This window comes from Dendropsophus ebraccatus, chromosome 6 (assembly GCF_027789765.1).
Source record: "Dendropsophus ebraccatus isolate aDenEbr1 chromosome 6, aDenEbr1.pat, whole genome shotgun sequence".
NCBI classification, from domain to species: Eukaryota; Metazoa; Chordata; class Amphibia; order Anura; family Hylidae; genus Dendropsophus; species Dendropsophus ebraccatus.
Window position 1 is genome coordinate 115,456,511 of NC_091459.1, and position 17,242 is coordinate 115,473,752.

Sequence of the window (17,242 nt, forward strand, 5' to 3'; positions counted from 1 at the left end):
CAACAGTTAACAGTTTTTGGGGCAACACACCACACACCCAGCGCCCACCACAATCACAACAGGCGCACATAAGATCGGAACCTGATGGACTCCCATCTGCCAATACGCCTAATCACCTCCTCTCCTAACCCCTGTCGAGCCGCCTCTGTAGCTGCCCCGATCCGAAACGAATGACCACAGTAAGATCGCACCTCCAAACCCAAGCAACCAAGGCACTTTCGTAGCACCGCTATGAACTGGTAGCGAGACAGAAACGTACCATCCTCGTGAACCAGCAACGGTCCCCGTTCCCCAACGGCCCCACCTCTAAACTGTCGCAAACACAGCACCGGGCAAACCCCCGAGCCGGGAACCTCAAACAGGACCACTCGCCTACCCCTCCCTTCCTGATCCGTTTAGGAGCGACGCAACCAAAACTCCACTCGGTCCCCATATAAATCCACATCCTCGGCCCGCAGCCCTCCCGGCAATCGAACCGCAGGGGACACCAACTCCCCCAATCGGAGAGCCCCGAAAAAGGCCAGAGAAAAGGCCAAACGGAACAGAGAAGCCTCAGAGTGTGAAACACAAACCTCCCCTAAAACCCCCCCCAACCGGGTCAACAGCCCAAACGACACGGGGCGCCGGCCATCCTCCACTTTCCTGCCCTTTCGAAAGCCCTTAAGCGCTTGACGCACCAAGAAAGTCTTAGTGACCTCCTGCGACCCCTGTGCCTTGCACCCAAATGAAACCCCTGCCACCAGGCGATTAATCCGGGCAACTGACCACCCCTCCTCGCTACAGTGCCCCAGCAACGACAGGAAAGCTACTTCATCACCTACTTCCGGACCCATACTCGACCTCCAGGATTCCCATTGTTCCCAAGCCGCTTGGTACGCCACCCAGGTGCCAGGAGCCAGCGATTGTCGAATCAACTGCTGCGCTTCCCGAAAGGAAGATCCCAAAGGTCCACCGGACACCGCTCTCCCTCCGCCTCCGCCTCTGGAGCCAAATCCCGAAAACGCTGCCACTGCGAACGAGAAATGGCGTCAGCTATGCAGTTCTGAACCCCCGGGACATGCACCGCCACCACCCAAGCATTCAGATCCAAGCACCTAAGGACCAAATACTGAACCAACCGCACCACTGGGGGCGAGGATGCCGATAAAGTATTGATCGCTGTCACCACTCCCAAATTATCGCAGTGGAAGCGCACCTTACGATTCCTGAACCTGTCCCCCCACATGGCCACCGCCACAACTATGGGGAACAGCTCGAGTAAAGCCAGATTTTTTACCAGCCCCGCCTCCCTCCAAGCCGCCGGCCATGACTCCGCACACCATCGCCCCTGCCAAAATATCCCGAATCCGACCCCCCCAGCAGCGTCAGTGAACAGTTCAAAATCAGCTGCGTCCATCACCTGGCCCAGCATCAAAGATCGCCCATTAAACGACTCCAGGAATGTAGACCAGACCTCCAAGTCGTCCCTCAACTCGGCCTTCAACCGCACGAAGTGATGGGGAGCCTTCACCCCCGCCGTGGCCTGAGCCAACCGTCTACAAAAAATCCGTCCCATGGGCATGATCCTGCAGGCGAAGTTGAGCTTCCCCAACAACGACTGCAGATCCCGCAACGTCACTTTCCGCGCCCCTTTGACCCTAGCCACAACCGACTTAAGGTCGGCCAGCTTCTCCTCCGGCAGGCGGCATTCCATCCTACCCGTGTCCAAAACAATCCCCAAGAAACTCAGGGACGAAGTTGGTCCCTCCGTCTTATCATGGGCCAATGGAACGCCAAAGCGCTCCATCACCCGATGCAGGGAATGCAACAACATGGCGCATTGCCTCGACCCAGCCGGCCCCACGCATAGAAAATCATCCAGGTAATGGATGACTGAAGCGCACCCTGTCGTGTCACACACCACCCACTCCAAGAATGTGCTGAATGCTTCGAAGTACGAGCACGACAGGGAGCACCCCATAGGCAGGCAACGGTCAACGTAATACTTCCCATCCCAAAAACACCCCAACAAAGACAAACTATCCGCATGCACCGGAAGCAGCCGAAAGGCTGATTCAATATCTGTCTTGGCCAACAGCGCGCCCGGCCCAAAGACCTTAACCCACCTCACCGCCTCATCGAAAGACGTGTAGTGCACCGAACACAAGTCCGGGTCAATACCGTCATTCACTGAACCACCCCGCGGAAAAGACAGATGGTGAATGAGCCGAAACTTGTTCGGCTCCTTCTTAGGTACTACCCCCAATGGCGAAACGTGTAGCCCCCCAACCGGCGGTGACAAAAAGGGGCCTGCCATCCTACCCAAAGCGACTTCCTTAGCCAGCTTTTCAGCAACCACTGTGGGATGCTCCACAGCCGATCGCAGGTTTTTTCGCCCCACCGCCTTCACTGAAGGCACCGACGGAATAACAAACCCCTCCCGAAAACCCAACTCTAACAACCGCGCCGCCTCCCTGTCGGGGTACCTATTTAGAAAGGGAACCATCGCGTCCACCCGCACCGGCGTCGCCCCCTTTTCCAACAGCATCGCCTCCGGCACGGGATCTACCCCGAAAACATCGTGCGGCTCCGTGACCCCCCCCCCCCGCATACTGAACATTCATGACGGAACTTACATTTGGCTCCAAACTTACAGTTGCCGTCATTGTACTGGAAGCACAGCCCTCGTTGCATAGCCGCCGAGTGCCCCGGCTGACTGGGGCCCCCGGCGCCCGACTGAAAGGACTGCCCCCCAAACCCCGACCGAGCCTGAGCCGTGACCCGCAGCCACAGCCCAATATCCTTATGGTCCCATCGGATACTGGGCCGCACCGCCTTCCTCTGCCTGAACTGCTCGTCGTACCGCAGCCAGGCCTGTCCCCCATACACGCGGTACGCCTCCCCGATTGCATCCATATAGCAAAACAGCGCCGAGCAGTTATCCGGCGCCCGCTCCCCAATCACCCCTGCCAAAATCGCGAACGCCTGCAACCAATTGGCAAAAGTTCGCGGAATCAGCTTGTACCTCCTCTTCTCCTCCTTCTCAGTTTTTTCATCTATCTTTTTTGACCTGTCCAGATTAAACTTCTCAAGTGGAAGGAGCGAGAATATTTCCACATACTCGCCCTTCCAAATCTGCTCCTTCACCTCTGGCTTCAAGTGGGCACCCAAGGGGCCCTCATAGCATACATATACTTCTGCCCGTGCAGCGTCATCAAGCCGCACCACCTCCCCATCACCCCCCGCGGAAGGCCCCTGGGTTTGCACTGACACGGACACCCCTGACCCGGACACCCCAGCCGCCTCTGACCCTGCAGCACCCCCAACCGGGCCCTCCACAGTTTTTTCTGCACCTACCCAAGCCGATACTGGTGACGACCCCACCGCACTGGTCCCCCCACTGCCCTCTGCGGGCACCCGATTCTCCAGCCCCTCTATTAATCGCCGCAACCCCTGAACCAGGTCCCCAAAGCTCCCTCCTGCTCCCCCTGCACTCACAGGCACACTCCCCCCGGACATGCCCCCCACAGTACATAAAGAGGGTGACTCACCTGGCTGCCTGGGTGCTGTGAACCCAGCAGCCGAAGGTCCCGCATCCAGATGAGCTCCGTCTGCGCTGCTTCCAGGACCCGGTGCCGCCAGCGGATCACGCAGCTCTCGGCGGGCTTCTACTTCCGGGTTAGCACCGGAACTGACGTCACCGCGGCGCCGGACGTCACCCTCTGCCGGCCCACGTCCGCTGTCACGTGACTCTACCGTGGAAACGAGTGCGGGGCCAGCCCCCGGCTGCCCGCTCAGACGCTGGAAAGACGACCCGGTCCCGGGTCTCCGCACTTCTGCCCTGGGGGAACGCCTGCCAAGACGCCGGGCCGACTCACCGGCACGCCTCCTCGGCGAGTCAGCCGCTCCTGGTCCCGCCTCCAACGCCGTCTCTACTGTAGGAAGGGGAGGGGACTCCTCCCCCCGTTGCAGGCCACGCCTACCAGCGGGATTCCTCCCGGTCCGGGACCTACGGCTGCCGGCTGAATTCCCCGTGGTCCGGACCGGAGGGGCCCTAGAGGGGCTCCCTATCCGGCGTCTGGCCCGAGGGGTCTCATCGGGGCTAAGGCGCGCCGGAGGCCGAGACCTCCGCGGCCGGCGTAACTGTGAGGAAGGCCCTGCGGTGACCTCCTCAGACCCCTGCAGCGCGTCCCGAAAGTGATCGCGCAGCCACTGCGGCCCCCGCACATCAGCCGCCCTTCTCAACTCCTCCAACATAGCCTCCACAGACTCCATGACGGTAAGCCAGTAATACAGATTGTCAAGATTGTCAGCTCCTTTCACTTCGGCAGTCAAACTGGCTATGCCCTCCCCTAACCCCTTTTTCCTTAAATACTAGCTCCCCCCGCCCCTAGCAACCTACCTAGCACCCAATCCCCTACCTGCCATACCCCCTAGCCCCCCAATCCCCTACCCTTATACCCTCTCTAGCCCCCACCCTTCTCCGCCCCCACTATCTTCTCCCCCTCCCCTTCTAATGTTAATCAACCCCCCTCCCTCCTTTACTGAAACTCTCCCTCCTTCTCCCTGTCCCCCCAAAGTCCAGTCATGCAGGCCTCCCCTAAGCTGCGCCTCTAGTCCGGCCTGTACTATATCACAACGCTTGTATCCATACTTCGTAAGTGGTGGACTAATGACACCACTTTCCTTTGGGTTGGCATAGAAGCTTATCCCACTTCACTTAAATCTCTCTGCAACCTGCAACCCTTCTGGTCAGAAACCCCGTCTATTCCCCGACCCCCGATAAGGCTAGGTTCACACTGCGTTTTCAGCATCCGTTTAACTGAATCCGTTTTTTGCAAAAAACAGATGCATTTGTGTGGATGCGTTTTTCCATTGACTTCGGAAAACGGATCCGTTTTTTTTTAAACGCACAATAAAGTACTGTTGACACTACTTTTTTGACCGTTAAAAAAAATGGATCCGTTAAACGGATTGCAAAAACGCAGTGTGAACCCACCCTAATTAAAGCTTCTATACACGCATGGCGTCTATTCCATAACATAAGCAGTAACTCAACACCCCTAGCCAAAGCAGACCTCCCTATGCAATTTATCCAAGATTCAATCCCAGACATAGATCTAAAAAGTTGGTCTGATAAAGGTATAACACAAGTAACCCACTTATATGCACAAGGCCTCCTCAAGCCGTACACCCAACTAATGAAAGAATATAACTTACCAAGAACAGATCTTTTTAAGGATTTTCAAATACGCCATAAATTAAAAGACTTGACCCCCTCTGGTGTGTTCTATGATTCTTCAATCTCCTCCTATTATTCTTCTGGTGGGAAAGGCCTAAAATATCTCTATGCCAAACTAGAATCAGTTGGACAATTTAATAAAACCCACCCATTGAAATCATGGGAACAAGAATTAAGTATGACTTTTCTAGATTCTGAGTGGCATAGCGCTTTCCGTTGTATCCGCAAATATCTTAAATGCAGCTCCGCAATCAAGACAATCCTTCGTTGGTACTATACTCCAGCTAAACTAGCAACCATATACCCCAACATTGAAGATTGCTGCTGGAGACTCTGCTCTGAGAGAGGTTCCCTTTTACATATTCTATGCTCATGCCCAGTTATTATTTCATATTGGCAAAAATGCAGAGACCTCTTGCAATCAGTAATACCTATTCCCCTTGCCTGGTCCCACCTATTTGCTTTACTGTTAATCAATATGGAGAGCCTACCACACCGTTTTAGACCCTTTGGTTGTAAATTCCTGATTATATCAAAAATCGTATTGGTCAGACATTGGAAAGACCCTGAATCTCCTAAACTAAATGAAGTTATTGACTCCATCAATAATACCTTTATCTATGAACGTATCATTGCCTTAGGCTCTATAACATACTCCAAATTTGCAGAGGAATGGTCCCCATGGATGAACTCCACTCATTGCATAAACCCTCCTCCATAGGTAGACTCAGAATTTACTATTTATACCCTCTCTAACGCATGACATATAATATTTCAACAATATCCTAATATTGTTGCACCAGATGAGACCTTATTAACCGATGCTCTACAATTACTTCTTACTGCATACCACTGTTGGCTATACAGCCATTGTTTTTATGTTTTATGTTTTTACTGTAACTAATTTGTTCATTTAAAGACAAAATCTATTAACCACTTATTCTATAAAAGAACTATTCTAAATCTAAGAGACGTACCACATCTTGGTATGTAGACTTGTAAACTGAAATTTATGTTATAGTAAGATTGTACCTCTCTGCTCAATATTCTCAAACTGTTTATACCAAAAAACTTCTTCAATAAAAACTATTGAAACTAAAGGGACTCTGTACCCACAATCTGACCCCCCCAAACAGCTTGTACCTTCGGATAGCTGCTTTTAATCCAAGATCTGTCCTGGGGTCCGTTCGCCAGGTGATGCAGTTATTGTCCTAAAAAACAACTTTTAAACTGGCAGCCCCGTGCCCAACGGCCAGAGCTTAGATTGTGTGTGCATTAGGCTGGCACACCCCCTCTGTCCCTCCTTATCATTAGGAATGCTCCAGGCAGATTGCCTCCTATTCCTCAGCTGTGTCAGCCCGGAACATGGGCTGGATCGTTAGGGCACCTGTGCAATATTTAAACAGGAGTAAATGTTCCAGTGGCATTCCTAATGATGAAGAGCGTGGGGAGGAGGGACGGAGGGGTAGTGCAAAGTTAGGGTACAGATACTCTAGGCCACAGCCGTTGGGAACGTGGCTGCAAGTTTAAAAGTTGTTTTTTAGGACAATAACGGCATCACCTGCCGAACGGATCCCAGGACAGATCTTGGATTAAAAGCAGCTATCTGAAGGTACAAGTGGTTTGGGAGGGTCAGATTGTGGGTAAAGAGTCGCTTTAAAGGAGTTATCTTAGGGTGGAAAAAACACAGCTAAAACAGCACCACCCTATCCTCAGGTTGTCTGTGGCATTACAATTCGGCTCCATTCACTTCTATAGAATTAAGCTGCAAAACTACACCCAAACTGAGGACAGGAGTGGTGCGATTTCTGGAATAAAGCGGCCATGTTTTCCTAAGCCTGGGCAACCCCTTTAAATTGGTTTCCAGGTGTATCTTTAAGGTAAGCCATCCATTTATGATTGGTGGAAATGCCACCTTCAGGACCCTCACTATCCAGAATAGAACATTGTGCTCCCCCCCCCCCTTCCTGACTACAAGACCTGATCAACATGAGTGTGACTGGTTCTGGTACTGCTGCTAAATCACACTCAGTCTCATTCCCTTGAATGGGTTAAACTGCAGTACCATATAGTATGACACTAGCATTGGCATTGCCGTGCCTAGTACTACAGTGCAGGTGCACAATATTGCAGTAAGCTCTGCAGCCCTTTGTTTTGCAGATCATTGCTGGTCCTGGAGGTTGCACCCTCCGCCATTTTTAAACTGGTGGCCTGTTCTAAGGATATCAATAAAGCCCTATAGCCGATTACCAAGCAGCAGACATCATGGAGGATAACAAGTTCATACTTCTACATGAGCTAAAAGAATAGAAGTAAAGAATAAAAGGAAAAACCAGTCCTTACATTAGGCGACGGTTCCTTGTGATCATACTTTAGGTCTTCTTTGCCGTTGACTTCAGCTTCTTTCACTTGATATGATCTGCCTTCAATGAAAGTGGTATAGTCTTTATAGGAGCACAGCGGTCCGCAAAGGATGCCCATGAAATTACAGCAGTAACTTAAATACTCCAGCAGGCTTGGCATGCGTCTGTAATTCAAAGATAAGCAGCTAGTGAGATGCAAGACTTTCCTGGAAACTAAAACATGGCAGGTGCATTGATATTTCTGTAAGACCCACGGTGAGAAGCGCCGTATCATTCAGAAGAAACACAACTTTGATCTCAACAGCGTGACCTGTTATGTGTTTCGTCTGCGACAGTGAACAAAAGAACCATCATGGCAATAACAGTAATGAATATAAAATCCACAGAATAAAATAAGCAGTTTCTGCAACCTGATCTGTGTCAGACATGTCTAGAAGCCGGCAATGGTTTCCTTTATCTGTGAAACAATAAAAAGTGGCCAGAAAATCCATTCTTTCCTAGAGATATGCATGGTCATCTGTGCTTGCCTATAGGAGGGTCGTACTTACCTACTTACCTGGTCTAGGTGAGTTATTGCTACATTGTCCACGCCTCAGAATCCTCTGGTGGTGCACCTCCGTCAGCAGCATCTGACCTACTCTAAGCGTACTATAGTGTTGTGTCTAGCATTTGCACAACCAGTATATGTGAGTGTGTTTCAATTTGAACCTGTTTACGCTGCGCATTTGTTGGACCATATTACACTAGGAAGCACCCCTAATTTTTTTCTTGTAAATCACACACTAGATATAAAAAGGCATGTCCATCAAGATTAACTAGATGAAAGTACAGAAAACTGTCTTAGTGGTAGGAGTAGGGTACACCAGCCCCCATCACACTCCCATCATCAATGTACCCACCTCCCCAGTATTTACTCCACCCCTAGTCATCACAGTAGTTTGCCCGTCTTTCTTTTATTGTGTATGGGGGCTTTTTGTTTATAATTTGATTGCTGTGTCAATAGAGATCAACTTTAAAGATGCGTCTGGAAGTGTTAAGGCAAACTGCAGTAACCCAGCATGACCACTACACAATGTATGGCATTGTCTGCTTTCTTTTCTGCTTCACTGTGTAAGCACAGGCCATGGCTCTGGCTAACAGTTGATTGACGCGTGTCTGGAATTGGTCTATTGGCACTATTGGTTGTGAATACATTATTCCTGGAAGAAGCTCTTAAACTGCAAGTTATATTGTTCTGACTCTAGTGCCAAGTCCTAAGATATCTTAGGCAGTATAGATAATGCAAATAGATACCCCTAAATAGAATAGAATAGATACTGCTAACAGTTGCACCAAGGGGACTTAGTAATATGCATCGGTTAAGATTACCAGGACAGAAGTATCTAGACCAGGGGTGTCAAACCGCAGATCCCAGCTGTAAGAAAACTACAATTAGAAAGCTTTGGCTGTCCAGGAATGATGGGAATTGTAGTTCTGCAGCAGCTGGAGGGCCAAGAGTTTGATACCCCTGATATGAAAGGTAAAAAACCTTCAGCACTGGACAGCAACCTGGTGCAAGAAGACTGGATGTGGTCATGGTGCCACATGTACTCGGGTAACCCCTCCACCAGTGCATGCCTCGGTGTTATCCTGACACCACTAACAATCTGTGTGTTATGACGTAGGCTTTCTACAAACATAGAAATCTGGTCTACCGGTAATTCAACCCATTGTTACTATGTTCTGCCGGCGCGTCAGATTTCACTGTTGTCCTAACATTGTAATGATGACAAAGGAAGCTCATAATGAAGATGACTTTAGGGCCCTATTACACAGGGGTATTCCCAGCTGAACAGGCTTATATTGCCCTGAGTAATAGGTCCAGGGATCAGTCAACAAATAAATAAAAGGGGATATGCGGCCCATGGATGATGGAAATAAAGGGCTGTGTGAATGATCTAGAAATAGAAAGATAAATAACAGATAGATAGATCCTAACATTGTGGTGAGTGACGTTCCCACTGAGGTGAGGCAGCTTTATTGCTGAGCACCAGCCAGTGAAGTCATCTATTTGTAAGATAGAGGAATCCTGTATCCAAGTATTATATTGGCAGTTCTATGTTGGCAAAGACTTCAGAAGAGAAGGATTTAGGGGCAGTGATTTCTTGAAGCCTTAGGGTCCTATTACACTGAGCGATATTTAACGATTAACAACTAATGATAAACGATCACAAGCAAGATTGTTTATCATTAACCTGAAATCGTTCACAATATTACACAGAACGATAATCGTTAGTTACAATCGTTACTATGATCGTTATTGCGATCGTTACTATGATCGTTTATTCCTTTTGAACCCAGAAAAACAACGGGCAATGTGCTATTACACTGAACGATTAGTGAATAAACGCAGAACTTGGAACATGGAATTACAGCGAACGATTAGCAAACGATTAACGATAATTTTAGGTTCAGATCTAAATAAATCAACAACATACGAACGATTTTTCGATCGTTGCCTGCAATTACACAGAACGATTATCATTTAGATTAGAACGATTTAACGATTTTTCGCACAATAATAGTCCCGTGTAATAGGGCCCATAAAATGAGTCACCAGTGCAACCAGTTGGTAAGGAAAGCAAATCGTATGCTGGGCTGTATAGCTATAACGCCTGGAGTAGTGGATCCACTGGACCGTCACCAGCGATGGCACTAACCTCACCAGGGAGCGGAGTCTAAGGGGCCGCTGGTTTTCACCAGAGCCCGCCGCAAGGCGGGATGGACTTGCTGCGGCAGGCGACCCCCAGGTCGCTACCCCTGGCTTGGTTGCTAGTGACGGCAGGCGAGGCGTGGCAGGAGCAGTAGGCAGGAGATGGTGCTGGCAGAGGTCTGTAGACGTAACCGCAGGTGACAGGCTGAACACAGGAGCAATGGTGTGACAGGGGAGCAGGAACCAGGAACAAGGACTTGGGACCAGGTAGCGGATAGCAATCAGGAACAAGGACTTGGGACCAGGTAGCGGATAGGAAACAGGAACAACAGGGGGCTGGGCCAAACGCTATGGGAAGCATGTAGAGGCTCCCACCCAAGGGACAGGGCATGCTGGGATTTATAGGGAGTGATAGGTGCAATTAACCAATTAAGGGCGGACTGGCCCTTTAAATCTGAGACAGCCGGCTCGCGCGCGCCCTAGGAGGCGGGGACGGAGACAGGAGCGGAGGAGAGGTGAGGCGCCCCCAGGGGCCGAACTAGCAGCAGCGCCGGGTCCCTGCACAGGGACGCCGGCGGCTGCATGGGGCAGGAGGAGGTCGCGGCAGTGGCCCGGAACACGGGACGCCGCCGCGGCCGTGACAATAGCTAGAGGTATAACCAGTAGGAAGAGGGAGATTGTGATCCCGCTTTATAGAGCTCTGGTGAGATCACATCTAGTATACCGTGTCCAGTTCTAGAGACCTCATCTACATAAAGATATTGATAAAAAAGAACAAAACCAAATATGGGCTACAAAAACGGTGGAGAGTGTCAGGCATAAACCATATCAGGAAAGACTTATTAGACGTAACGATGTAGAGAAAGAAGCAATCGCTTCTCAGCAATCGCAAATCAGGTGATTGCTCACTTGCTCCTTGTTCCCTGATTGCTGTCTGTGCTATTACACGCACAGACATGGAGTGAGGAGGAGTCGGGGGGGGGGGGGGGGGGTGAGGGGGGATGCGGAAATGGCATATTTCGCAGAGCGACAACCAGCAGACCGACATTGTCATTAATAGGATTATTCAACCTGTTTTAAGACCAAGATCAGCAGTCATCATACATCTCAGCTTTTCACATCACACCAAGTGATTCAGACCGAACGCCCCTATTACACGAAGTGATTATCGACTGTGCTTGGCCAATTACCGGTTCCAGCCTATAATAGTTTGGTGAGATAGGTCATGTTAAAAGACAACGATAATTCGACATGCACGATTTTAAGCATGCTGCCCGTCGCTCTGTGTAATAGGAGCAGTGACAGCAGACCGTTGCTCTCTCAATGGGCTTCAATGATCTAAATATCATACAGGCTGCTCCCAGGGCCCCCCCCCCCCCACACACACACACGTCTCCCGGCTCGATGTCTGTGCATGTAATAGCACATGCAGCAAGCGGGGAATGGAACGGAGGAATAGAGCACCGAGCTGACAGGTCAGTGCTTGGTTCTTTCTCATATTCTGCCATGTAATACAGCACCTAAGGATCTAACCTGTACAGTCTGGAGCAAAGGAGGGAAAGGAGGACCTCATTGAAACCCTTAAATATATATAAGAAAATAGTACTTTACTGAAAGAGTAGTAGATGCCTGGAACAAACTTCCAGCTGATGTTGTTGGTAAATCTACAGTAACTGAATGTAAACCTGCCTGGGATAAACCTAAATCTATTGTAAAATAATAAGAAAGAAAATACTAATAGGGCAGATGAGGACTAGATGGACCAGGGAGTCTTTTTTTGCTGACACTCTATGGGGGAGATTTATCAAACATGGTGTAAAGTGAAACTGTCTCAGTTGCCCCTAGCAACCAATCAGATTCCACTTTACATTCCTCACAGACTTTTTGGAAAATGAAAGGGGGAATCTGGTTGCTAGGGGCAACTGAGCCAGTTTTACTTTACAGCATGTTTGATAAATCTCTTGTTCCATACTGGTCAGCCCGGTCGACTTTCTAGGACTACACTTGTGTATCTTGTTCACTGTCTCTTCTGAAGTCCTAGTGCGGCGCAGACTTTTTTCATGACATTAAACATTCAGTGGTTTAGAATAGCTTCCCCCCTACACTAAATACAGTCTATGCGGAGCCCATTTACCACATTTATTCTAAAAGTTTCCCTGCATAACAGATCTCATTCTTGCAAATTGCATTTTGAAAAAAAAAAAGCTTTGGCTACAATGTCACCATCTCATTTGGCTTTTGAAAATGAATCTGCGCCCTGACTGTTTGCTACGGGTAACTACACCAGGTTTTCTCTTATTTTTAGTCACTGACCATTTACCACTGATGTTACTTTTATCAGCCTTTACTTCTGCACCATCCTTCTGAATCACCCTGTCCAGTAACCGGATCTTTCAGTCTTTCTAGAGCACATGATCACCCTCACTAATGCCGCCTCCTGGAATAGCCTTTTAATAGAATAGAAATCAAAACACTTTAACTTTTCATAGTGAAAAGAAATCATTTACATAGAGACCCAATCGGCTGAGCTGATGATTCGCCCCGCTCCCCCTCCCTTCATACTTTGCTGACCAGGCACTTCTGCAGAATTTCACAACATGCCAGGCTGTGATAATGAGATTCTAAAACAAAGCAAATAGAAGATTGCTCCAATTCCGAATGATGAGAGCGAGAACAGATCATTCCATCAACATTCGCTGTAATGTAGCCAATGGGGGGGGGGCACGGACAGATGTCTACCATTACGAGAAGCGCCTGACCTTTCTCAAGGAGGGAAGGAAGGCGATGGTCGATCAGTTCTGCTCGTGCAATATGCTGCCTCATACATAGACCGCTGCAGAATGTCAGACAATTATACCGTGCTCGGACCCAACTTCAGTAATGTGCTCCTCAGCATTTTCCTCCCCATTACATCCATTGCTTTCTGGAGGCAGAGGGAGGTCATTATCCTGATTTAATGGTCCATTATGTGCAAACAACACATTCAGTAAAGAGCTAGAGCCTCTCGACACCTGTCTCCATAAAACAACTTGTTCAGTCTTACCATGCGCCTGTGCGGCCTTTCTTCATTTACAGCTCGCAGCATATAAATAAAGAGCAAGGTGTATATTTATGGCTGTGGACAGGAGAGAAGAGGTACAGTACATGTTCCTGATAAAAGGATATTATATATATATATATATATATATACGAAAAGCAGGCATGCTCTACCGCTTCATCTTGGCCTTGGTCTGCGTTTGGTGTGTCTATGATGAATATAGGGATAACTAACAGTCTCCTATTATGTATACTGTAACAGATTTACATCTAAGGATCTCGTAGCCATAGATTGTCTGGGTCCATAAAGTAGGACAAACCCTAAAGTCAATCTCTATCTATCGTATTTTACAGTCCATTGTAAAGTTATTATTTTACAATGCTGATTATTTGCTTTCTATATCTTTCTAGAAGTCAGAGCTCCAGATATTCTGCTGCAACCCAGAGGAGAGCACAGGCTTGAGAGATAGCCAGGGACATGTGCCTGTAATAGGGTGGGCCTTGTGGTCACCCATAACCTTGTTCCAGCGGTGGTGGCTTGAGGTGGTAGTTGGGAGTACTACACTTCCTTTGGATCAATGCAAAGGTGGAGAGGCACACTGGCATAGTTTTTTCCCCATGGCACACCCTAGTGATAGAGTCCTGGTGAATGGTGTTTCAGGGTGCCTACAATGTTAGCTGCAGACGTAAGCCAAGACTTGATAAGTTGTGTTGCAAGCAGGTAACCTTACTGAACAAGAAAATGTCTTCCACAGGATGGAGGTACTAAAGCTTGCCAGTTTTTACAGTCTTTGAAGGGATCCTCCAGGCAAAGGAGGCTGTTGCCCAGCATCACCACTTACAGTTACCCGCCAGGCATCTCTACATTCAATGATTGGCTGAGCGGGTAGTTCCTGTGGTGCCATAATGAAAGCGGAACCCTGCAGGTGACTGGGCGCAGTAATGCTTTGGCTGCGGGGGCACGGGGACTGGTAGTTCCCATCACCCCATGGCCATCCTGGAATTTTTTTATAATTTGCCTGTAGTGCCTCTTTAAAGTGATACTGATGGTACGGTGATGGTACAGAGAACTACACATAGAGTATGGGGGGGGGGGGGGGGGTGAAAGTATCACATCAAGGCAGTTACAGGTGGTTACTGTCAGTTTAAGGGTTATCTGGTCCAGTATGTGAAAGCAGTGTAAAGTCTAGGATTCAGGTCTAAATGTAAATGTGACATGTTAGCCACAATCACTAGTCTTTGCCAGAGGCCCATTTTTTTTTTTTTTAAACTAACGGCCATTGTTTTAAAATAACGGGCATTATTAGCCGTTAAATAGTGCCTGTCCAATAAAAACGTCCGTCATTTCAACTGTGTGTGAACATAGCCGATTAGTTATATTTAATTACAATTTCCTGATAATGGAAGAACCATTTAACTATTAAAGTGACTGTACCACCAGGCCCAGCCAGAAGCACTGGAGGCGAGCCGACCCACCCTTAGTGGGAGGAAACCCTAGCCCCTCTATGATAGGTTTCCTTTGATTCTAATGGAGTCACGTCATGGAGGGGTTTGGGTTTCTTCCCACTAAGGGTGGGTCGCCCCCGCCTCCAGTGCTTCAGCCTGGGCCCGGTGATACAATCACTTTAAGTTCAGGTGTTTCATCTAGTCCCTTTACAACAGGGATATAAACTTCAGCCTCCTCCAATGCAGCCTATACTTTAGAAACATTTATGAAAGAAGATTGTGCTAAAGTGCTTTGATGTGCGGATGCTCTTATATAAGTACCATACCCAAAATTCCAACAAACTATGAAGTTCTAAATTACAACATAACTTTTATTAGTAATATTATTAAGATAAATGTGCGAAAGTGATAGTTAAAATCTGGATGGAAAAGCTTCACTATTTGTTATTGTGATTAGAGAGTTGCTTCTACTGAATGCTGCAAACTGTCCTTAATTAACTGAAACGTCTAGGTATCGTGGGAAACTAGTTCCTAACCACCGGCTCTTTGGACACCAAATTGCGAGTATTTGTATGCAATTGCTCGTTACTGTAGCAATAGTTTTATTGTAATAGTGGAGTCATCGATGCAGTGCTGGCAGGACAAAGGTACCCGTGCGGTACTCAAATCTGGTGATAAATTACCATTTACTGCTCTGAATAGCGGTCTAGGGATTATTCCCTTTTAGGTATCAATGTACTGCCCAGCAGGTGAACACCAGATAAGTGACCGTATAGTGCTAAAGACAGCGATCTGGGGATTAACCCCTTTGGATATCGCTATACTGCACAGGGTAGTAATATTGCCAGCAGATGCGTCGATCCCAGAAAGCAATAATATTGAGTGATTGTAATATATAACATACACTTGGATGTGTGTACAGACTGTTGCTGCAAACTAGTATCAATAGCAAGTAGTGATGTTATTATAATCAGACACCGTAGCGTTATCGGTCCTGCTCGGCACAGCGGCCGCCCGTGCCGGGACCTATATAACGCTTACTTGATCTACAATGTTAATAGTATAGAAGCTATTCCATCATATTAAAACATATTACAAAAACCCACCACCACCCCAATGCTCTTATATAATACATGTACAGCAAAATATTAGTATATATAAGAGTCAAGGCTAACCAGTCTATTGTATGCTTTACAGAAGTCCAAAGTTCCTGATAACACGAGGCCGGGCTTACTGAGCATGAGATTAAGGAATTTATCGGGTAAGGCCTGGCACCATGTCACATACTGTTGTGATACATGATGATTTGACAGGTCAGGGAAAAGTCACTGATACGGGCCACACTCTCACTGTAACCATCTTTTTCTGCTGAATAATGGTACGCTATGATAACATTGAGGGTCATGGTGCATATATGTTAATATTAACTGATAGATACAGAAGCCAGAACCTCTCTATGACGTAGTAACGGGAGCTTCCTGTCAATCATTCTCTTTTGACTAACATGAAGCAGTCCCTAAAGCCAGCCAGACCCATAGGAAAAGTGTTCATCAGCCACCATTAGAGTGGAGAACATGGAAAAGGAGGAGAACAATGTAGTCACACAGGGTGCATCCCCTAAGGTGGCTTTATGAGTCCAGATGGCCCGGGTGCCCACACTTTGCACCCCTATTTCATATTTAATAGACAGCAGCATAGGATGGTGCATAATTTTTAATTCAGTAGTGTTATTTAAAGGGTTTGGCCACTTTATAGTAAAATTGCTCAGTGTACAGTATTAGTAAGTGTACTCACTGTATACGGTATACTGACAGCAGACCCCTGTGTACATCATAGAGCTAAAATCAGACTCCCCTCCTTTAGTCTTTTCCTTTCCATAAAATGGCCGACATGGAGAAGCATGTGACCACGCTCCACCCCCAGTGTCCACCACTGAGCTTGTATATTTTCTGTGGAAGACACAGGGGGCGGGGCATGGTCACATGCTCCTCCATGTCGGCTATTTTATGGACAGAAAAAAAAACAGAGTAGGACAGCCCAGCCTGGAGGAGGGGATTCTGATTTTAGCTCTATGGGGTACATAAGGAGCTGCTGTCAGTATATACAGTAAGTACGGTTACTAATACTGTACACTGACCTATTTTTCTATAAAGTGGCCAACCCCTGGTCCGGCGACGGAAGTGGGGTATGCTAACTGCTCCCAGTGCTTGTGCTGCGCCACATCTCGGAGCTCCCTGACTGCCATCTTCTCCCCAATTCTGGGTACGTCAAGACGCATCACAGACGGGTGGGATTTAGCTGAGCAGGGAATCCGCTAGCCAAGTGGTGATGTAGCCGGCGGGGGGGCCAGGAGCGGGACGCGCTTCTGTGCAGTCACCAGAACAGGTGACTATAATTTCTTTTTTATTTTCCCCCCACTCCCTGCCGTAATGATTTTTTACTTCCTCAATGGACTACTCACGTAACGAATCCGCTTCAGATTCC

At 48.1% G+C, this 17,242-nt stretch overlaps 1 protein-coding gene across 2 annotated transcripts in view; it reads right to left on the bottom strand.

The window, feature by feature from the left end:
- MBOAT2 (membrane bound O-acyltransferase domain containing 2) overlaps window positions 1-17,242 on the bottom strand; it is a 164,370-nt gene that overhangs the window by 23,985 nt on the left and 123,143 nt on the right. For both annotated transcript variants that reach the window (XM_069975704.1, XM_069975705.1), the window contains exon 7: window positions 7,565-7,748. In XM_069975704.1, the coding sequence (XP_069831805.1) occupies window positions 7,565-7,748 (184 nt within the window). The remainder of the gene's footprint in view (window positions 1-7,564; window positions 7,749-17,242) is intronic.